Source organism: Papio anubis, chromosome 6 (genome assembly GCF_008728515.1).
Source record: "Papio anubis isolate 15944 chromosome 6, Panubis1.0, whole genome shotgun sequence".
NCBI classification, from domain to species: domain Eukaryota; kingdom Metazoa; phylum Chordata; class Mammalia; order Primates; family Cercopithecidae; genus Papio; species Papio anubis.
Genome location: NC_044981.1, coordinates 26,609,400 through 26,631,765, shown reverse-complemented (window position 1 = coordinate 26,631,765; position 22,366 = coordinate 26,609,400). Strand labels below are relative to the sequence as shown.

The window sequence follows — 22,366 nt, the reverse complement described above, 5'->3', positions numbered from 1 at the left end:
AGATCTGGCGGTTCCGTGGCCTAAAGAGGCGGCCGAGCCTGCCTGCGTCCCTAGGCCGCCTTCCCGGGCCCTCCACGCCGTAACAGCCTCCGCTGCGCAGCGTTCGAGCGGCCGGCATGCTCCCCGGCCCGGCACTCCCGCCGCCACGCCCGGCAGGCTTGGGCAGGGAGACCCGACGGCCGGCGGGGTACGGGCTGGGAGAGGCCAACGCCGCCATCAGTCACCGAGGTAGGGTGGAGAAGAGAGGTTCAACGCCGCTTCAAGGCCTGGGCCCAGTCACAGCAGAGGCCTCCCGTATCTGCAGGGCAGAGGGCGCGGCCTGTCCCGGGGTCCCCTAGCTCACCCGCCGACCCGGGGCCGGAGGGCCTGGGGGGCCCAGGAGGAGCGGGGCCGCGCTCAGCGTCTCTCCGCGCTCTCTGCCGGACCGGAACTCTTGCAGTGATTTCTTATGGGGAGTCAGGATGAGGTGGGGAATGAGACTGAGGAAAGGGAATTAAAAAGAAATCTATAACTAAATAAAGAAGAGCCCTACAGTAATGATAATGAGCCATGAACTGAAGAGTAACATTCATTCAACTCTGCATGTGAAGGAGGGAGAGGGAAAGACAACTAGAGACAGAGGAGAAACAGGGAAAGGACGTGAGATTTCAAAACACCAGTAGGTTCTGAAATTATTTTCTGAGTACAGAGTACTTTTTGCTGTCCTTGCAGTGGCTAATAAAAACAGAGCGCTTTTATTCCGGAACTCGGAAAATTTATTTTTTAAAAGAGCAGGTAGGAAAACGTACCGTACACTTATACTCGAGAAACTAAAAGCAGTAGCTGTCAGGAGTGGGATTCGAACCCACGCCTCCAGGGGAGACTGCGACCTGAACGCAGCGCCTTAGACCGCTCGGCCATCCTGACTGCCTTGTTGTACTCTCTGCTCAGCACTCATTTCTGTCTCTATCTAAACCCTATTCGTTCCCCCTCCACCTGCCCCCTCAGTCCCCACCCCTGCCCACCCCCTTGTTTCTCTTTTTCTCAAGATATGGGCGTTACTGGGTTAAAGGGTAAGCCGCCACTCCACGAACTGCCTCGGACGTCGATTCAGAGTTGAAGCACTGCATAGGACTGGTTGTCTGGGCCACAGAGCGGCGCCTCCCGAGGGAACGCCGAGTCGCTCGCAGGCTGCGCTGCGAGGGCGGCGGCGGGCGGGGCGGGGAGCAGCGGGGCGGGGCGGAGCGAGGGGCGGGCTTGAGCAAGCTCAGGGCCGAGTGACTACTGCAGAAGACGGCGATCGCCCGATCGCGCCCTACTCTCAACTGAATTCTAGTTAAAATAATGGCAATCCTGTTGAACTCGACATTGCTAAACTACCTGGCTTAAATTTACACTGAACTCCCAGGAAGTTTTAGGCTTACTCCAGTTTTTTGCTGGAACAAGGTACTCGCTGGTCCCTCCTCTTTGCGTTCTGCTGCAAATCTCCCAGCACGTGGTTACTGTTGGCGGGGCGGGTGGAGGGGACGGGGAGCGTGGGTAGGCTGGCTTGTCTTGCCTCTCGGTCGGAGTCTATGGAGGATTTGTGTACTTTTCGGTGTGGATGTTATACTGTAATAAAAACTTTAAAACGCCGAAGCTGGCCGGGCGCGGTGGCTCAAGCCTGTAATCCCAGCACTTTGGGAGGCCGAGACGGGTGGATCCACAGGAGTCAGAGATCAGAACCATCTGGCTAACACAGTGAAACCGTCTCTACTAAAATACAAAAACTAGCCAGGCAGGGTGGCGGGCGCCTATAGTCCCAGCTACTTGGAGGCTGAGGCAGGAGAATGGCCTGAACCCGGGAGGCGGAGCTTGCAGTGAGCTGAGATCCGGCCCTGCACTCCAGCCAGAGGGACAGAGTGAGACTCCGTCTCAAAAAAAAAAAAAAAACGCCGAAGCAAAAACAACAGCAACAAAAATGGGGAGTAGCTTATGTATTTTACTAAACCCAGTTACGCGCGGTATTGCTTGATAGAAGACCTCTAGCATAGCTTTCTAGAAAACATAAACAAAGGTCAGAGGTGACCTACTTCAAATGTTCTTAGCAAGGGTTAGCAGTCAGGATGCCATGGGTCGGAATATCACTGACTGGAAGTCAGGGGACCTGAATACGAATTTCAGACAGCACTAGAACTGGTCACTAACTACCTGGAAAATCTTAGATAAGTCATTTTGCTTCTGTGGACATTAGAAACAGCTTTCTTAGACATCTATAATAGTTTCATCGTGAGTTCAATTGATCGAATACAATGCTTAATCCCTTAAATTAAGCATTAAATTCCCATCTCCAGGGAATCAATTAGAGGCAAATTCTGTTCTTCCCAGGCCTACCAATTCAGAAGTTGTGCTATGTCCAACATGGTGACTACAGTTACGTTATTGAATACTTGAAAATTGCTAAGAGAGTGGATTTTAAATGTTCTCGCCACAAAAAGGAAAAGATAAGTATGTGATGTAATGGATATGTTAATTAGCTTGATTTAGTCTTCCCACAATGTACACATAGAACAAAACATCATTTCGTACATCATAAATATATATATATCTTTATTTGTTGATTTTAAAAATATAAAATAGGCGGTGATTGGCTCAAGCCGTAATCCCAGCACTTTGGGAGGCGGGAGCGGAGGCGGATCACCCGAGGGTCCAGGGAGAGATCCCGAGAGACCATCCTGGCTAACACAGGTGAGAGCCCGTCTCTACTGAAAAAGCTAAAAAAAAAAAAAAACAGCCAGGCTGAGGTGGCAGAGGCCTGCGTGGTCCTTTCGGGGAGGCTGAGGGCGGAGAATGCGTAGCTCCCGGGAGGGAGCTTACAGTGAGCTGAGATCAGGTACTGCACTCCAGCCCTCTAGGCGGAGCAGCTGAGACAAGTCTCAAAAAAAAAAGCCTGCCATATATAAAGCCAACAAGTAAGAAGTTATGGGGATGAATCCCACAGTAGTGAGCTAATAGAGATTCTCTACAAGGCCTCTAAAAATGTGATCACCTCGCTGTTTCACGGTGTGGTCTGGCTTTTGGGAGAACAGGAGGAGAGGGAGAGGACATTCATTTCGTCAGGCTGGGCAGAGGCAGGGGACACTGCGGTGCTGGTGATCCAACAGTAAACATACAGAAGAAGCTTCACCATCGAAGGGCTTATACCATAATGGGGCAGTGAGCCCAGAAACATGAAATAAAATGCTTGGACGGCTGTCGCCGACCGTACTTACTAAGAAGCTGAACAATGCAGAAGGTCTTGGCCTTTGCACAAAGGACAGGCAAATTTGTAGGCGTTCTTTTTTTTTTTTTTTTTGGGTCAAAGTCTGCATGCCTCGCCCCAGGTTGGAGTGCAGTGGCCGAGATCTTGCATGCACTGCAACCTCCGCCTCCCGGGTTCAAGCAACTCTCACCACCTCAGCCTCCAGGAGCTGAGGGTCACAAAGCGCCTGCCCATGCTTCCAAGCTGTTTTGCATGTTTTGAAGGCTAGAGGCGGGGTTTCACCATGTTAACCCGAGGCTGGTCTTGAACTCCTGACCTCAGGCGTCCGTTAGCCTCAAGTCTCTAAAGGGCTGGGATAGGCGTGACCCATTTGACCAAAGCATTCCATTTTTTACAAAAAGAATAAAAAATTTTAAAAATAATAAAATAGAGAAGCTGAGGCCTCTAATAAAGTAGTTATTTTGCTTTTGATCTGTAGGGCCTCATGACAAATTAACTTAGTTCCTCAAATGAGTGAAATTGCCCTCTAAAGAAAGAGAAGTGGGAGAGGAAAAGTCCAATTTAGAAACAATATATGTATTTTTTGAGACGGGATCTGGCTCTGTTGCCCACGCTAGAGAGCAGCGGCATGATGCTGGCTCACCGCAGCCTCGAACTCCCCAAGGAGGAGTACAGGAGCAAGGATTACAGTAGCTAGAACTACAGGCACACGTCAGCTGGCCTGGCTGTTTTTTATTTTTTTGTTATTATGTTGCCCTGGCTAGATAGTTTTATAAAAGGTTGAAAATGTCCGGGCACAGTGGCTCACACCTGTAATCCCACCATTTTGGGAGGCCGAGGCGGGTGGATCACGTGAAGTCAGGACTTCGAGACAAGCGTAGCCAGCATGGTGAAAACCCATCTCAACTAAAAATACAGGAACAACAACAACAAAAAATTAGCCAGGCGTGGTGGCACATGCTTGTAATCCCAGCTACTTGGGAGGCTGAGGTAGGAGAATCGCTTGAACCCAGGAGGCAGAGGTTGCAGTGAGCCGAGATCGTGCCATTGCACTCCAGCCTGGGCAACAAGAGCAAAATTCCGTCTCAAATAAATAAATGGTTAAAAATATGGAAAGCAAAACTAAGGCCGGACGTGGTGGCTTCACGCCTGTAATCCCAGCACTTTGGGAGGCCAAGGGGGCGGATCACCTGAGGTCAGGAGTTCAAGACTAACCTGGCCAACAAGTGGGGGTTTCAACCCCGTCTCTACTAAAAATACAAAAATAGCCAGGCGAGGTGACACATACCTGTAATCCCAGCTACTTGGGAGGCTGAGGCAGGAGAATCGCTTCAACCTGGAAGGCAGAGGTTGCAGTGAGCCAAGACTGCCCTTGCACCTCAGCCTTGACAACAAGAACGAAACTTCCCCCTACCCCCACCCCCCATCCCCCGCCCCCATCCCCCCCATCCTCTCCATCCCCCACCCCCAGCTCTGGCTGGCTTTGCCTAGGCTCATTTATGCCTGCCATTCAGTCAAGATGCCAAGCCTCTCTTTTCATAAAGTCTTTCATTCCCAAGGAGGCTAGATGTGATGGGAAAGCAGTTCCCAGAGGTCATGCCCCAGTGTGCACGTTCTTATCGAACTTCTACTTGCCTCACATTACCCAAAGCAAGTCACAGGGCCCAAACCAAAGGCAGTGTAGGCAGAGGGTACTACAAGGGTGGGGCCCAGGTGTATTTGTACAACCATCTACTATAGTAATCTTAAAGAATAGTGAGAAGAAACAAAATTTAGAATTGAAAAACTAAATTGCAAGACACAAAATTGAAAATTAGGTGAAAGATAAGAAGAGGGTAGAGAGTGAGTATTCATACAAATTTCTTGAGGTAAGTTGTTTTCTGGTGAAGCATGGGGTTTACTCAGCCAAAGGGTATAAGGGCTCAGGGCTCTCAAATAAGATTACTAGATGAAATACAGGATACATAGTTAAATTAGAATTTCAGATAAACCATGAATGACTTTTTAGTTTAAGTATGTCCAACATTAAAATACATTATTTGCTAAATCCCAAAGAGGCTGAGTCAATAAAAGCCTACTTGGTAGGCAGGGTTTGGTCTGTCCCCACGTGTGTTTGAAAACATCCAGCAGCCATCTCTCTCATGTAGTTTAACCATACTATCCCTGACCTCCAGGTCAGTTTCAAACTTCCTTGAACTTTGAGCATAATCATGACTTAATCTGTCGGCTGATATTTATTGAGCAACTAATATGTGCCAGGTATTTTATTTACAAACAAAACAAAATCCCTGCTTTTGTGGATTCTTGCCTCTGTGATGAAGAAAGACTATTTTAAAAATGCATATAGTTTCAAGTATTAATAAGTACTTTTAAGAAAATTAGTAATTGTGCAGGAGTTTTCCCAAAAGAAAAGTAGTGCAGGGTGACAGGTCAGAAAGTAGAAAAGTGGGAGGCGGGTGCTATTTTACAGAGGGTGGTTAGAGACATCATTTGAACAGAAACCTGAATGAAATGGGGGGCAAGACAAACACATACCACACATATCCAGAGGACACACAGAGGGCACAGCAAGGGCAAAGAACATGAGGAGAGAATGAAGGAGCAACAAAAGGCTTCTGTGTCTGGAGAAGAGGAATAAGGAAATGAAAGAGATGAAATTGCAGATATAGCCAAGGACCAGATGGTGTTAGTAGGGCCTGAATTTAATCCTGAGGCTGCATTGGGAAGCCATTGGAGAATTTTAATAACAATCTGATTTGTCTTTGAAAACAATACTCTGGGCGTGGCACAGTGGCTCATGCCTGTAATCCCAGCACTTTGGAAGGCCCAGGAAGGCAGATGGCTTGAGCTCAGGAGTTCAAGACCATCCTGGGCAACACAGGGAGATCCTGTCTCTAAAACAAACAAACAAACAAAGAAACAAAAAATAGCCAGTCTGGGCGACAGAGTGAGACTCTATTTCTTTTTCTTTTCTATTCCTTTTTTTTTTTTTTTTTTGAGATGGAGTCTTGCTCTGTCGTCAGGCTGGAGTGCAGTGGCACGATCTAGGCTCACTCCAACCTCTGCCTCCCTGGTTCAAGCAATTCTCCTGCCTCAGCCTTCAGAGTAGCTGGGACTACAGGTGCACGCCACCACACCCAGCTAATTTTTGTGTTTTTTGTAGAGATGGGGTTTCACTATGCTGGGAAAGATGGTCTCGATCTCTTGACTTCATGATCTGCCTGCCTTGGCCTCCCAAAGTGCTGGGATTTCAGGTGTGAGCCACCACACCTGGCTGTGAGTCTCTATTTCAAAACCAAACCAAACCAAACCAAACAACACTCTGGTCTTTGTGGGTAACTGACCATAGAGGCAAGGGTTGAAGCAGGTGCTACATAAAAAATCCAGGTAAGAAGTGATGATGGCTTAGGGAGCTAGTGGTAAAGAAGGAAAGAAGTGCTCATGTCCGGGATATGTTTTGAAGGCAGAGCTGACAGGACTTACTAGGCGTTTGGAGGTGGAAAATGAGATAAAAAGAGGAATTAGTGCTTATGCCTATATTTTTGGATCGAGGAAATGGATGACAATTAGAGTCATTAATGGAGTGGAAAAGATTAAGTAAGGTGTAAATTAGTCAGAGGGAATCTAGAGTTGTACTTTGGTTCCCTTAAATTTGAGGTACCTATTATTTATCACAGAGAAGATGTTCAAGAGGCAGTAGAATAAGTAAGGCCATCTGGAAACCACGTTGGGGCCAGAGTCATCAATTCAGGAGTAGTGAGCCGATAGGTGAGAGTTAATGCTGCAGACCTAGAGAAAAATTCAGTCTTCAGCGGCTCTTGAAAGGATTAAAAGGCTTTAAACAACAATAAACTCATCAGAACTGCAATTCAACAACTACAACAATGTAACAGTGTCTCACTGTGGTTATTATAATCCAAAGCCACTGTCCTGACACTTGATTATCTTCCACTGCTGTTTTGCTGTTTGAATGGAACTGGTGGCTGCCTTCACCTCTCTCTCTTAGAAGAACATGAGGCCAAATTCTTGTATAGTCCAGCACAAGGTCTTTCTGTGGCAGTGGCTTGATGTTATGTTAACTTTCTTACCTCCTACTGGTTCTAAGTTGTATACTGCTTTGTAAACTAACACAAGATTTGCTCAGCTTATAAGATTGTTTGAAAGTCATTTTCTGGACAGTGTACTTTGTACCTAACCAACACCATGGACCCTGGAGTCAGACGGCCTGGAGTCAAATCTCATCTCTGCTTACTCTCCAGCAGGTAATAGAAGCCATTTTATCTCTCTGCTCCTCAGACTCTTTATTTGTAAAATGGAAACTGCACTGATACCTACCTACCTTCTAGGGGTCTGAAAAATGGCAGGAATTACAGCATGCAAAATACAGGACCTGATGCATAATAAGTACTTTGTTACTGCTAATACTATGAGTATGCATATTCAGTCGCTACATAAATGCATTTTGCACAGTTATCAAAATTTGGAGATATTTCTCTTTCTTTCTTTCTTTCTTTTCTTATTCTTGAGACAGAGTCTCGCTGTGTTACCCAAGCTGGAGTGCAATGGTGCAATCTTGGCTCACTGCTACTGCTGCCTCCTAGGTTCAAGCGATTCTCCTGCCTTAGCCTCCCGAATAGCTGGCACCACATGTGTGGGCCACCACGCTGGGTTAATTTTTGTAATTTTAGTAGAGACGGGATTTCGCCATGTTGGCCAGGCTGTTCTCAAACTCCTGACCTCAGGTGATCCACTGTCTCAACCTCCCAAAGTGCTGGGATTACAGGCATGAGCCACCGCACCCAGCGAGATATTCCTCTAGAAAGACTCTTATTACTTCAACTAAGATCTTCAATCCCGAGTAGATGCATAATATTTTGAAGCACACATGCAGCCTGTTCTTAAACAGTAAAGTGCACATGAATCACCATGTTGTTAAATGTAGTTTCTGATTCAGGAGGTCTCAGTGGGACCTAAGGTTTTTGGTTCTAACAAGCCAGTTCAGAATCAGCATGAGTAGCAATGCTTTAAAGTATGCAGGGAATCCCTATGCAGTGTTCTCCTCCATGGTCAGCCAGTCTTCTATGATGGATGATTGTTGCTCATCTGACCTTTCCTTGGAAGCTCTTGGCACCACATATATATATATAATATATATAAAATATATAATAGATTATAATATATAATATATATTATATATAATATGTAATATGTGTGTGTATATATTTTGTGTGTGTGTGTGTGTGTATATGTTTTAAATGAAAGGATAAACCCAAATATTGGCATTGGTCATGTTTGAGTGATGAGATTTTGGACCATTTTTACTTTGTAAAATACATTTTCATGTATTTTCAGGAAAATAAGTTATTTCCATTTTAAAATAATACAATGAGAGCAAGAGTAAATGTATATGTAGTTGGGAGTAGACTGTCAAAGACTATTGCAAGAGGGGTATTTGAGGAAATATGAGTGCTGTCTGTAGGCAGAAGAGACATGACTCAAGATGTGTGGAGGAATGGCATGGAAGAGCTGCTATTGATTAGGGAATAGGGAAGTAGTTCAGTTATTTTTCTCACAATCTGAATGTCTGGGTTTAGTTACCTCATAGTCTCTGTTAAATAGAGGCAGGCTCCCAGAAACATGTGACTACCAGAGCTGGCATTTGGCAGTGTGAAATAAAGTCAGCTGTTATCATTTTAGGGGTATGTGCATTTTTAGTATGATTTTTAGTTGTAGGGTGGAAAGGTGTTTGTTTCTAGATTAAAAAAAAATCAGACATTAGCAAATACTTCAGTTAGTTTCAGTGCTTTTGAAATCACAGTGTCACCTACTTTGCCTGGGTGACTAACACAGGCTTTGGTAAAGCATTGGCGATGCAACATTTCTTGTCTTTTAGAAGATTTGGAAATAAGGCCAGACATACTGAGACTGATAATTTCCTTATCTCTGGGGCACAGTTCTTATAGCTGGTGCCACCAGGACAGGGAGCCAAAGGCAGGTTCTTAGCTCTAGCACATAAATTATTTTATTTATTTATTTATTTATTTTTGAGGCAGTGTCTGGCTCTGTCCCCCAGGCTGGAGTGCAGTGGAATGATGTTGGCTCACTGTGACCTCTGCCTCCCAGGCTCAAGCCATCCCCCAACCTCAGCCTCCCGAATAGATGGGACTATAGGCGTGTGTAACCATGCCTGGCTAATTTTTATATTTTTAGTATAGACAGGGTTTTGCCATGTTGACCAGGCTGGCCTCAGAACTCCTGGCCTCAAGCGATCCGCCCGCCTTGGCCTCCCCAATGTGCTGGGATTACAGTTGTGAGCCACTGCGCCTGGCCCACATAAATTCTTTCTAAGGGGTGTGTCTGGCTGGAGCTGGAGGGAAAAAGGAAGGAGGACATGGTATCTCCTAAGAATCTACCACAAGCTCAGTACTGTGCCCAGTGACCATTTTCCTGGAAGGTCATGGGGAAAAAGGAAAGAAGAGTCATAGAGCTGATTATAATCTGTGACTGTTCTTTTTCCCTACTCTCAGAGGGGGATTTCTGTGGCAGTCCATCTATTCTGGGTGAGGTTTAGAGATACATTTTAGGATATACATTACACATTAAATCAGTAAACTACTGCCTGTGGTTCTTAAATATTTACTATTTTTAATGGAATGATTATGAATTGGTTTTGTTTTTACTGTGGCATGAAATCTATTCAGAATGGGGGTAAGGAAGGTGTTGAGGTAAAGGCTTGTATCTAAATACACACTTGAATGTAATGCATAACCCCAAGTGAATTCCCATTTGACCCCCTTTTCTCTCCCCTCAGCTCCAGAAACAAGCCCATTTTCCTCTTTCTGGTTGATACCATCCATTCTTCAACTTGAGAGTCCTCTTCTCTGTGGCCCACACTAGAATGCAATGCAGGCTCACAGCTTCTCCACTGCCTACTTGCCCCTAAAACAAATAGAATGCTTTGGAGGATTTTAATATTGCAGACATAGGTGTTGGATTTAAGCAAGTAAGTGCAGGGAGGATTATAATATATCCTGAAAGTATTAGAGTGGTATTTAGTTTCATGATGCATCATAATGTATTATAAATAGATCGAGCAATTTCTTTTAGTTCCTTTTTTAGTCTTGTCTTTCATCTTCTTGGAATCCCAGTTTCATTCAAACATCCCTTTTAAATCCAGGGACTGATGCTACTAAGACTCCTCCTTCCTTCAGTAGAGTTTACTCTTGATTTTATCCAACCTATCCTGCAAATACATGTTTACTGATTTATTATAAAGGATATTACAAAGTATACAGATGAACAGCTAGATGGAAAATATGTATAGGGCAAGGTGTGTGGGAAGGGGCATGCAGCTCCCAATCCTTCTCTGTGCACACACCGCCCTCCAGGAACCTCCAGGTGTTCAGCTATCCAAAGGGCCACAATGCCAGTGGCTACCTACCCTCCGCCCCTGTTTGGGTGGTGACTCCATTTCTACTACTGTAAAGGTAACCTGATTGATGGTATAGGTAAGAGAAGCCAGCTCTTTAAATTAACAGTACTTTTCCAAGAGGAGGAAATGTTTGGGAAATCTTTAATGGTAAGGCCTTGCAATTAAAGGAAGAAAAATGGGGTGGGTGATCTTTGGAAATTATTTGATATAGTTTGGATCTGTGTCCCCACCCAAATCCCATGTTCAACTGTAATCCCTAATGTTGGAGGTGTGGCCCGTTGGGAGGTAATTAGATAATGGGGGCAGTTTATTGTGAGTGGTTTAGCACCATCCCCTCAGTGCTATATTTTTTTCTTTTTCTTTTTTTCTTTTTGGAGATGGAGTCTTTCTCTGTCGCCCAGGCTGGAGTAAAGTGAGTGGCATGATCTCGGCTCACTGCAACCTCTGCCTCCCAGGTTCAACCGATTCTCCTGCCTCAGTCTTCCGAGTAGCTGGGACTACAGACATGTGCCACCACGCCGGCCTAATTTTTTTGGTATTTTTAGTAGAGACAGGGTTTCACCATGTTAGCCAGGCTGGTCTTGAACTCCTGACCTCAGGTGATCTGCCCACCTCGGCCTCCTAAAGTGCTGGAATTACAGGCGTGAGCCACTGTGCCTGGCCAGTGCTATTTTTGTGATAGTGAATGAGTGACTAATTATGAGATCTGATTGTTTAAAAGTGTGTAACACATCCCCTGCTCCCCCCGCCTCCTCCCCTATCCCTGCTTCTGTCTTCCTTCTGCCACGGCCATTAAGACTTGCCTGCTTCCCCTTCGCCTTCTGCCATGATTGTAAATTTCCTGAGGCCGCCCCAGAAGCTGAGCAGAAGCTGTCATGCCTACAGAACTATGAACCAATTAAACTTCTTATCTTTTTTTTTCTTTTTCTGAGACAGAGTCTTGCTGTGTCACCCAGGCTGGAGTGCAATGGTACGATCTCAGCTCATTGCAACCTCTGCCTCCCGGGTTCAAGTGATTCTCCTGCCTCAGCCTTCTGAGTGCTGGGATTATGGGTGCCTGCCACCACACCTGGCTAATTTTTGTGTTTTTAGTAGAAGTGGGGTTTCACCATGTTTGTCAGGCTGGTCTCAAACTCGTGACCTCGTGATCCACCCATCTCGCCTCCCAAAGTGCTGGGATTACAGGCGTGAACCACCATGCCCGGCCTAAACTTCTTATCTTTATAAATTACCCAATCTCAGGTATTTCTTTACAGAAATATATGAATGGACTAACACAAAATTGTTCCTGAGTTGAGATTCTGTATTCCTGCTTGAAGACCATTGGTAAGTAGTTGTTCCCTCATGAGGCATCAGCCCCTATGTGCACCTGCCCTGGTGAACCCACTGCCATCAGGCCTAGAGATGAGCCTTAGACCACATACAATGACAAAGCTTTGGACAGCTGCATTCCCATGCAAGTTTCTTTCCCTATGTTTTATTATGTTTCAGTTCACATAAAGAAAGGTTAAGAGGCTGCTCTTAGCAATCAGACAAATTTATTTATTAGGTAAAGACAATGAGCAACATCTATCCTGGAAAATGGAGAATACGATGGAAATGGAAGGTGTAAGCCTGGAGTTCATTGGCAAGACAAGCCACATGTATACAGGAAAGTGCTCAGGGGCAAATACACAGGTGCAGTCAGTCCAGCTGTGCTAAACACAATAATGCAGCATTCAGGGGACCCCGAGGAGAGGCAGCATGTAGGAAAGCTGGGTAGGGAAACAGTGAAAGGTGCACAGTGTGGAAATGGAGGCAGTTAAAGCTAACCGAAGGTGTGCGTAAGGGGTTTGGGCATTGAGATGAGGGCTGAGGTGACATAAAGTTGAGATGGTGGCTGATCAAGTAATGATATCACTGAAGGATGATTTCTAGGAATGTCTTTGAAATGGAGAGATGCTATAACAAAAAGAAGAGGACAACTGGAAACTTGTGGAGTCAACAAACTGAGGGTGGAATGATGTCCAGGCAAGGGAGAAACAGGAGGGCGCAGAGAAAGGAATAGGGCACAAAGGACAGCGGTGCAAACAACTTTCGAGTTTTGTCAAAAATTCTCTCCTCTATCACACTTTCTGCCTGACCCTTCATCCCTGCTCATCTCAGTTCTTCTCTGCTCCCCCTTTTCCAGAGCTCAGCACCCATAGAAGTGGGGCCAGTCTCCTCTATCCTATGGGACATGGCTTAGAAAATTTGAGATATAGGCTGTGAAAACTCTGTGGGTGAGCCAGGTGTTCATCATGTGCCTGGGTTCACCTCACTTCCCTCCATCATAATGTTCCCTCCAAGTTCCTTTATGGGATTTCAGCCTGAGATTGTCCTTCCGCAGCATATTTTGAATTTTCCACTTGCCTAAAGCCTGTTTTTCCACATACCCTTATCCTGGATACCAAGACATTTCAACCACAACCCCGTGCTAACCTGACCCGATCTCGATCCCTAATCTGTCCTTTGAGTTTGCTCCAAGTAGTTTCCTATAGGTTCTAGTCTTAAGGGATTAGGAGAACACAAGAAGCAGTTTGAGTCACCCCTCCATCCCCCAAATATTGGTACAGAAACAGATTCGGAAGGTGCAATCCCCACCCTCTCTAGCAGCAGTAATGCAACCTTCACAGGATGAATTAATCGCCACCCAACAGGAAGAAACAGGCTGGGTGAAGCTGGCTGGTGAAGCCTCAGAAGGCATGGAGGAGAGGGGTTAGAGGAAAGGAAAACAGATGAGCTGGGATATTCCTCAAGGTGCCCCTTGGCTGGGTTGGGTAGGGATTAGCTTAGAATGGAGTGTGTCTGCATCTGCAGAGGCAGAGTCCTCCCCTATGGGGGACAATGGGATCTCCTTAGAAAGGTCCTGGGCATTAGCAATGACTGTGACCCCCTCAGGCCTATCAGCAATTGGGCAGATGGTCAGGGGCTTTTTACCACAGGACCATAGGCAAAAGAAGGGCCGGAGGGGGCCAGAGAAAGAGACGTTGGAGAAAGTATAGATATGAGATCCATCATTCATGTTGTAGAAGGAGATGTCTCCTGATTCATAGTCTAGGAAAATCCCAACTTGGCGTGGGGGCCCTGCCAATGGGAGAGGGGTCCGGAGAGGAGTGAGGGCCCAGTACCCATTTCCATACAACTCTACAGCCCAGAACCCATTCTCAGGAGTCATGGGGTCGAATCCTTTCTTCATCACATTCTCCCTACACACGCCGATTGCCCAGTCAGTCCTGTCTCCCACCTCCACCTCCCAGTAATGCCTTCCTGAGGTGAAGGTCTCACGGCCCAACACACAGGGCCAGGAGTCAAATCTCTCTGGTTTCTCAGGCAGTTTCTGACGTGAATCTTCCAGTCGAACAGATTTTGAATCCTCATAAAGAAAGAGGTGGGGATGAGCTGTGTCTGGGTCCAGAGTCACATCAACTGGAAAGAAAGAAACAGCAGGTCTGACATCAGTGAATATTACAGGTTGCAGGACTGTCTTTCCTTCTCCTAAGAAACAGAGCACTGTTGTTGGAGGTGACAGGTCTCCTGGAGGTGGGGAGATGTTTGGCCTGCTCATGGGCCTCCATTCACCACAGAATCCCCCCTTACCAGCAGCCAGAGGGTGATGTAAGAGCTGACTGTGCCTAGGGTCTAATGGGACTCTGCTGGAAGGGGCTTGTCTCCTGGCCATCTTCCGAGGGTTCTCTGTGTGCCTCACAGAAACTATTAAGGCCATTTGTCATCACTGGTTTCCTTCCTGTCCTCATCACTAAAGTGTGTTAGTGTTTTCATTTCCAAGTATCATAGCACTTTGAATTCTTAGGGGATAGAGCCTCAGAGCCCTAGAGAAGTTCAGAGCCACTGACCTGCATGCAATGTAGCCTTTTTCCATTCTGCAACAAAAGAGAAAGATAGTCATCGACAGGTTATACAATAGAGAAAACTCTGTGGGTGAAATAATAAGAAGACAGAACTTACTGAGTTCTTCCAGGAGTCTCTCTGGAAAACAAACAAAAATACCTCAATGTATAGTGGATGTAAAGGAGGGGACAAAACTCGTGTGGGAAACACACAAAGGAGGAACTGTTTAATTCATGACTACTTGAATATTGAAGCATTGCCAATAAATCAAGAACAAGGATTTTGTTTTGCTTTGTTTTTGAAGAAAGATGCAGGAAGTTCCTACATATTGGAACTGGCTTGGGATCAGATTTTTTTTTTTTTTCTTTTTAGATAGAATCTTATTCTGTCACCCAGTCTGGAGTGCACTAGTGCAATCTCAGCTCACTGTAACCTCCACCTCCCAGGGTCAAGCAATTCTGCTGCCTCAGCCTCCTGAGTAGATGGGACTACAGGTGTGCACCACCATCCTGGCTAAATTTTGTATTTTTAGTAGAGACAGGGTTTCACCATGTTGTCTGGTCTGGTCTTGAACTCCTGACCTCATGTGATCCACCCACCTCGGCCTCCCGAAGTGCTGAGATTACAGACATGAGCCACTGCACCCAGCCTCAGATCTTTAATAATAAGATTGGTATGGGGTAATTGAGTTAAAAGTGGGAGTAGGGTCTGAGGGTGGGTAGTGAGTAAACATCAGGCCTGATAATCTTGATTAGACTCTGCCTATGCCTCAAACCTCTGTGCTTCTTCATATTGGCATCTGTGACTTCAGGAGCCTTATGATTCCTTCCAATTTTCAGAATTCTAGAATCAAGTATCTTCTTCTTTTTTTGAGATGGAGTCTTACTCTGTTGCTCAGGCTAGAGTGCAATGGCATGATCTTGGCTTACTGCAACCTCCGCCTCCCAGGTTCAAGCAATTCTCCTGCCTCAGCCTCCCAAGTAGCTGGGATTACAGGCACCCACCACCAAGCCTGGCTAATTTTTGTATTTTTAGTCGAGATGGAGTTTTGCCATGTTGGCCAGGCTGATCTCGAACTCCTGACCTCAGGTGATCCACCTGCCTGGGCCTACAAAACTACTGGGATTATAGGTGTGAGCCACCATGCCCGGCCTCAAATATCTTCCTGTCATCCTAAAGGAAGTCATTCTAAAGGACTTGGATCCAGTCTGCCTCTGAAGCACTCCTGACACGTAGCCCTTGTGGATTCTATGATGTACCTTTAGAGCTGAATTCATTCCTCCTCTCTCTGGATCTTTGGTTGTATAGTCTCCAAGTGAAAAATATGGACCCAATGGTGAGAAGTCCTAGAACCATCAGGATGACAGCCACAGCCACTATCCAAGGAGTCAGGCTTGGGATGGAGGAAGCTAAAACAAAATCCCCAAGAAGGACATTAGTTGAGAAACACTGAGCAAGTCTGGCTTTTCTCCAGTTTCCAAAGAAGGGTAGAACAGGTGATGGCCTGGACCACTCTCCTCCCTCATATAGCAAAAAAATAGTCACTCCAATGCCACTCTAAAATTTTCAGAAAAAAAATTGACTTCAAGCAGGAGTCAGCAGAGAAAGAGAGAAATATGAAGAGTAATTTGAGGACAGGATCTGTGAAATAATAAATATAATGGACAAATTCATGTCATTATGGAAATTCCTCCTTAACTATCAGTGCACAATGGGAGCCAAGAGGATGAAGGAGGTAAATAAGGAAGGGGAAATGTGCCTCTGTATGTAACAGAATGGGACTCATTGACCAAAGAATAAGGAAAGTTCCTGCCTGAACCAGAGACAGTATCTGGGGAATAATGAGAGGATTTGCTTTCCTGAGGACCCTGGAAACCTAGACAGCGCTCTAGCACGGGATGGGAGGGAGAAGTGGGTATGGGTGGAAATGGCAAAAGTAGAAAAGTAGCTTAGTCTTTTTTTTTTTGAGACAGAGTCTCGTTCTGTCACCCAGGCTGGAGTGCAGTGGCGCGATCTCAGCTCACTGCAAGCTCTGCCTCCCAGGTTCACGCCATTCTCCTGCCTCAGCCTCCTGTGTAGCTGGGACTACAGGCACCCGCCACCATGCCCGGCTAATTTTTTTGTATTTTTAGTAGAAGCGGGGTTTCACCGTGTTAGCCAGGATGGTCTCGATCTCTTGACCTCATGGTCCGCCCATATCGGCCTCCCAAAGTGCTGGGATTACAGGTATAAACCACCGCGCCCGGCCAATTTAGTCTTTTTGTTTACTTGAGGCGAGAAGGCTCTGGATCAGGAAGGTCTCCAGGGACAAAGCTTCTCTATCTCACTTAGATCTCCTAAAATGGAAAATCTGGAATTTCGCTGGGTGCAATGACTCACACCTATAATCCCAGCACTTCGGGAGGCCAAGGCAGGTGGATTGCTTGAGGCCAGAAGTTCAAGACCAACCTGGGGAACATGGGGAAACCCTGCCTTTGCTAAAAATACAAAAAATTAGTTGGGCATGGTGGTGTGCACTTGTCATCCCAGCTGTTCTGGAGCTGAGCCAGGAGAATCGCTTGAACCTAGGAAGCGGAACTTGCAGTGACCTGAGATCATTCTGCCGCTGCCCTTCTGTCTGGGCAACAGAGTGAGACACTGTCTCAAAAATTAAATAGATAAATAATCTGAGATCAAAATAAATAGATAAATTTATATGAGATCAAGGTAGATTTATGTCTTCAGTATCTTAACTCTTCTAATAAAGTTGATGGGGTTCCTTTAAGTCAGTGGACAAGAGCTTAGGTGGGGAAAGTAGAGAACTCTGCCATGAGGTCACATCTGGGCAGGTGTCCCAGGTGGTATGGCTCTGAAGCTGTGTCAACATAGGAATCCAGCAGCATTGGTTCCACTAACCTGGTATGAATATTTCTACTTCCTTCTCCTGGCCAAGAAGGAGATTCTGGATGTAGCAGGACACATTTTTCACGGAAGTGTCTCTGATGATCATTGAAGCAGCCACAGTGAACAAACCTTCTTCATCGGGATTCCTAGACTCTGATGCAGATGGAAACTTCTCTCCCTTGGAAGTTCTCCACTGCACCTGGGGCTCTGGGTACCATCCCACTGAGGTGCACTCGAGCCAGATTTCTCCATTTTCTTGAACTTGCATACTGATGTGAGGGTCAGAGCCCAGAGCTATGGAGAGAGAATTAATGTTTTAGTGGACCCCTTTTGAGAGCCTTATAACCATAGAGGTACATAGTTTGAGAAAGAGAGAGAGAGAGAGAAAGGCACAAGTGGACTAGTAGTGGGAAGAACTCATCTCCATATTTCAATACACAAGGAAACTGAGGGCTAGGCACAGTGGTTTCTGTCTGTAATATCAGCACTTTGGGAGGCTGAGGCAGGATTGCTTGAGTCCGGGAGATCAAGACAGCCTTGGCAACATAATGAGACCCCATCTCTTTGGGCATGGTGGTTCTTGCCTGTATTCCTAGCTACTTGGGAGGCTGAGGTTGGAGGATTGCTTCAGTTCAGGAGTTCAAGGCTGCAGTGAGCTGTGATGGCACCACTGCACTCCAGCCCGGGTGACAGAGTGAAATGCTGTTTCTAAAAAAGCTTTTTTTTTTTTTTTTTTTTTTAAGGAAATTGAAGTACCAATAAAATGAATTTCATATACCTTATCAGAGAGGGATGCCTTGTTGGGATTAAGCCTTTGAAATGTTTGCGGCAGTTTGGTGGACAGACTTGGGGGTGCTTGTCCAGCCAGTAGGAACACTAAGACCAATAACTCAGAGGTGGGTTAGTGGTCTAGGTTGAGAGCCTCAGAGCTGACTGATAGCTCTATGGTTGAGAGCATTATGAGAAAGCTTTGGTGGGGAGGAGGAGAACTAGGACTGGGATGAACAGAGGAATATCCTTGAGTAGAGGATTGGAGATTCTTTGACCTGAGATTATAGTTGACAATTTAAGCTTTCTTTATCCATGAGGTTGATTCAGAAATTTTCTTAAATGGTCTCAACTTCATCTTCCCTCATAATTGTGGCCTGCTATATATAAACATAAAGCTGCTTTTCTTGTGTGTTCAGCCTATTTTTTTCTCTAATTCCACATGGCACAGAAAAACTGAGTTGCGTAAAAGAGCTCTTCAACACATTTCCACAACCACTGGTTAAAATCCACATTCCAAGAATGTGTGTATATACAAGAATGTATATTCTTTTCTTGGAAGGAGCTGCCACTTTCAGCAGATTCTCAATAGTGTCTGCCACTCATAAAAGGTAACACGTTTTATGCCATCAAATCTCTAGGTTTTTATAATGAACCTTTAAGATACTTCTTCCCTAAAAACAAAATGTCGATATTTAAATTATACATGATGCTGCAACTGGGGGACCCTGTTGTGAAGCAGGGACCCACATTTCACCCAAGTATTTTTCAAACTTTATGTTTACTTGAATATATATCTATGTATATAGATATATATATGCATCTAGATATAGATAATACATGCATATATGATATATATGTGAAAGGCAATGTTTGTATATTATATGTTTTAGATCAGTTTAAGGCACAGTGTAGTATCTAATACATCTATAATGTTTTTAGAATTGGCAAGGTCATTTCTCATATATTGTCTAATTTTATTTTATTTTATTTATTTATTTTTTTGAGATGAGTCTCACTCTGTTACCCAGGCTGGAGTGCAGTGGCGCAATCTCAGCTTACTGCAACCTCTGCCTCCCAGGTTCAAGCGATTTTCCTTGAGTAGCTGGGATTACAGGTATGTCCCAGCTAATTTTTTTTTTTTTTTTTTCGTAGAGATGGGATTTCGCCAAGTTGGCCAGGCTGGTCTTGAATATCCTGATCAAAAGTGATCCACCCGCCTTGGCCTCCCAAAATGCTGGGATTATAGGTGTGAGACACCACACCCCACCTTTTTTTTTCTTTTTTTTTGACAGCGTTTCACTCTATTGTCCAGGCTGGAATGCAGTGGCAACCATCAGCTCACTGTAACCTTGAACTTCTTGGCTCACGAGATCCTCCTGCCTCTCCTTCCTAAAGAGCTGGGATTATAGGAGTTGGCCACTGCTCCCAGACTATTTTATTCTTGAAAAATAATCTTAGATAAAAACATCCTCAGTTTTACAGTTAAAATCAGAAAGAGATTTGCTTGATGTCATTCACTAGGAATTGAAAAAGTCAGACCTCAATGCGTACTTTCCTCCTCAAAGCTTATTATTTTCTTTATCGTTTCCCTTTGAGTTCTGGCTTGAAACAAAAAAGGGAACAAGAAGAGAATCTTTTCTATATGAATCAGGAATGTGACAAATAGCCATGCTCTCTAATCTTAGGATGTCAGTCTTTAGAAACTAATCCATAAGCCAGCCTTAAAGTGTGTGGTATGCTTACCACAGCCATAAGGTGTGTAATGGTGAAAAATACAATTTAAATGTACAATTCAGGGACTCAATGAAGTAAATTATGGTGTACTTGTATAAAAGACTGTTACATAACTCTTACATATATTTAATTATTTCATGAAGAAATGCTTACCCTATTATTGAAAAAGGGCTGGAGATAATTGAAAAACAGTTCTACAATAAAGACATTGCACTGCTCTCTCTGTATTCAACTCAAAACCCTTTCTCACTGATCTACTGTAGGACCTTCAGTACCTTCTAGCTGTGGAGTCCTAATCAGGGGAAAGCAAAGAGATAAGACAAGTCTGCCTTTCTTCATGGTCCAGTACACAGCCCTCCTGTGCAAATAACTCACAGTCGTCCTTCCTGTGTCCAACTATCACCAAACACCTGCAAGTTAGCTCACTGCAACCTTTGCCTTATAGATACTGCACAAAGCTCTCTTCAACAGACAGCATAAAAACTATTCTATAAATTCTCCAGCAAGCCTTTGTTTCCTGGCAGTCAGTTTCTCTTTTGCTGATCCTGCCCTTTTTGCCTCCTCGCAAAGTGTTTTTATACTTTTAAAAGTAAATCTGCCTTTACAACTGTCTCGGTAAATTCTTTTACCTGCCCCCCACCCCCTCCCCCACCCCCGTCCCCACCGCGCCTCCGGCCCAGATAGTCCTCCCTCCCCGGCGACATCAACCTAAAGGAGATTTTGAGAATGAATCTGATGGTTTACAAAGTAGCTGATCCATACGAAAGTATATACAGCAGGGGAGTCGTCGGAGAAAGTCAAAGCCCGTCTACTCACCAGCCACCTTCAGATGCACCAGGGCTTCTTCGTAACTTCCATCCTCCCTGAAAAAGCACGTGTACTCCCCGTCGTCAGAGACTCTGACGCCGCGGATCCTCAAGGCCACGCGCCCCTCGGCGATGCCGTCTTGGACCAGCGTCGCCCGCCCGCGGTACTCGGGCATCTGCTCGGCTTCCTGCTCTCGCCCGTCCCTGTGCACCAGCACCGCCGGCGAAACCTTCTTTCGGAACCAGCGCAGCTCCAGGTGCTCGGCGCTCGCGTTCGGGGACAGGCGACAGGGCAGCTCGGCGTCCTCACCCACAACGGCCAGGATGGGCTCCGGGGGTCCAATGACATCAAAGGGAGCTGCGGAAAAACGAGTGGGATGAGACCGGATGTGGATATGGGAACTGCGGACAGACGCGGACCAGATGCCCGCCAAAGCGTAGTGCCCGGTGCTCTCTTCTCCTTTGACAGCTGAGTTTGGATCCAGTGGAAGTCTCCAGGGAGAGCCAAGTGGGATTGTTTATTTCACATTTATTGAGATATTTCAACTATGCAGGCCAGAGAGAGAGAAAGAGACCTACCTGAATCCAGTTTGGGCAGCTGGAGGAGAATGAGGGTGAGCAGACATCTGGGGAGGCCAGAGTTTGGGAAAACTGCCATCTCCCACCTTTCTGGAGCAGCAAGATAACTGATGTGAGTCCCTCAGGAGCTTCAGCCTAGGAGATGAATGGACAGGAAACAGCTACCGGCTCTGTTAACCCTCCGTCTTCCAAAATCCTCTCTACACTTCTTTCCAGCAGGAAGTGTTCTGGTCATTTGCCCCTGAAACCTCCTCTCAGCCTCCATCCCCAGTATAGATTTTTAGTTTACACTGTGATCATCACCTTCCCACCCACCACCCTAACTCTAAAACTTAGGAGAAGGGAACTGTGAGGCATAACACTCATTAGTTGGTTGCACATTGATGAACAAATCTTGGAATCACTGCACTAAAAAAAAAAAAAAGTCTCCTTTTTTTTTTTTTTTTTTCAGACGGAGTCTTGCTCTGTCGCCCAGGTTGGAGTGCAGTGGCACGATCTTGGCTCAATGCAACCTCCACCTCCTGGGTTCAAGCGATTCTTCTACCTCAGCCTCCCAAGTAGCTGGGACTACAGGCGCACACCACCATGCCCGGCTATTTTTTGTATTTTTAGTAGAGACGGAGTTTCACCATCTTAGCCAGGCTGGCCTCGAACTCCTGACCTCGTGATCCGCCCGCGTTGGCCTTCCAAAGTGCTGGGATTGCAGGTGTGAGCCACAGCACCCAGCCAGTCTTTTTTCAAATACAAGAATTTGGTATTTGCTTTTGGCAATGATAATAAAGATAAGGGTATAAAGGCAGAAATGGACTTCAAGGAAATGAATTGGAGGAGAAGAGAGAAAAGATGGGAAGAGATGGCACAGGAAGCAGGAGCTGAAGCAAGCAAAAGGGCTTGAAGAGTAGAGGGCTAGGACCAAGGAGAAAAGAGCTGGAGAGAGAGAACTATGCTATGCCCTCCTGGCTTCTCACTCCTTCAGGGAACTGAGAGTAACGGCACATACTGACCTGGGTGATCTTGGAGAAAAAGGCACAAGAGGCCACTGCTACCAAGTGAGAAAGTGGCCCCCTGGGC

General features: G+C 45.7%; 1 protein-coding gene, 1 long non-coding RNA gene and 1 other non-coding gene across 4 annotated transcripts; 1 reads left to right on the top strand and 2 right to left on the bottom strand.

Annotated features, from left to right (window-relative positions):
- Positions 1-823: 823 nt before the first annotated feature.
- TRNAL-CAG lies at positions 824-906 on the bottom strand. Its single transcript has one exon. It is a non-coding gene; the product is annotated as a tRNA-Leu (tRNA).
- A 5,564-nt stretch (positions 907-6,470) lies between these two features.
- LOC103883549 lies at positions 6,471-20,521 on the top strand. Of its 2 annotated transcripts, XR_001901631.3 has the most exons (4): positions 6,471-7,482; positions 11,909-11,978; positions 18,625-18,784; positions 20,174-20,521. It is a non-coding gene; the product is annotated as an uncharacterized LOC103883549 (long non-coding RNA). The 2 variants fall into 2 exon arrangements; XR_645823.4 differs by lacking the exon at positions 18,625-18,784 and having other exon boundaries at positions 6,489-7,482.
- On the bottom strand, positions 12,172-21,547 carry BTN1A1 (butyrophilin subfamily 1 member A1). Its single transcript, XM_009204599.2, has 7 exons — positions 21,296-21,547; positions 20,727-21,074; positions 17,418-17,699; positions 15,782-15,931; positions 14,640-14,660; positions 14,528-14,554; positions 12,172-14,099 (listed from the first exon to the last, which is right to left on the bottom strand). Exons 1-7 carry the CDS (start codon positions 21,372-21,374, stop codon positions 13,426-13,428), a joined length of 1,581 nt encoding a protein of 526 aa, XP_009202863.2. The 5' UTR covers positions 21,375-21,547; the 3' UTR covers positions 12,172-13,425.
- Positions 21,548-22,366: the final 819 nt, after the last annotated feature.

Bases quoted from the DNA above. Each gene is read 5' to 3' on its own strand.
- BTN1A1 (XM_009204599.2), bottom strand. From the start codon at position 21,374: ATGGCAGTTTTCCCAAACTCTGGCCTCCCCAGATGTCTGCTCACCCTC. The intron at 17,700-20,726 runs GTGAGTAGACGG...CTCTCTCCATAG, and splicing joins GGTGCATCTGAAGGTGGCTG to CTCTGGGCTCTGACCCTCAC. The intron at 15,932-17,417 runs GTTAGTGGAACC...ATTTTGTTTTAG, and splicing joins AGTAGAAATATTCATACCAG to CTTCCTCCATCCCAAGCCTG.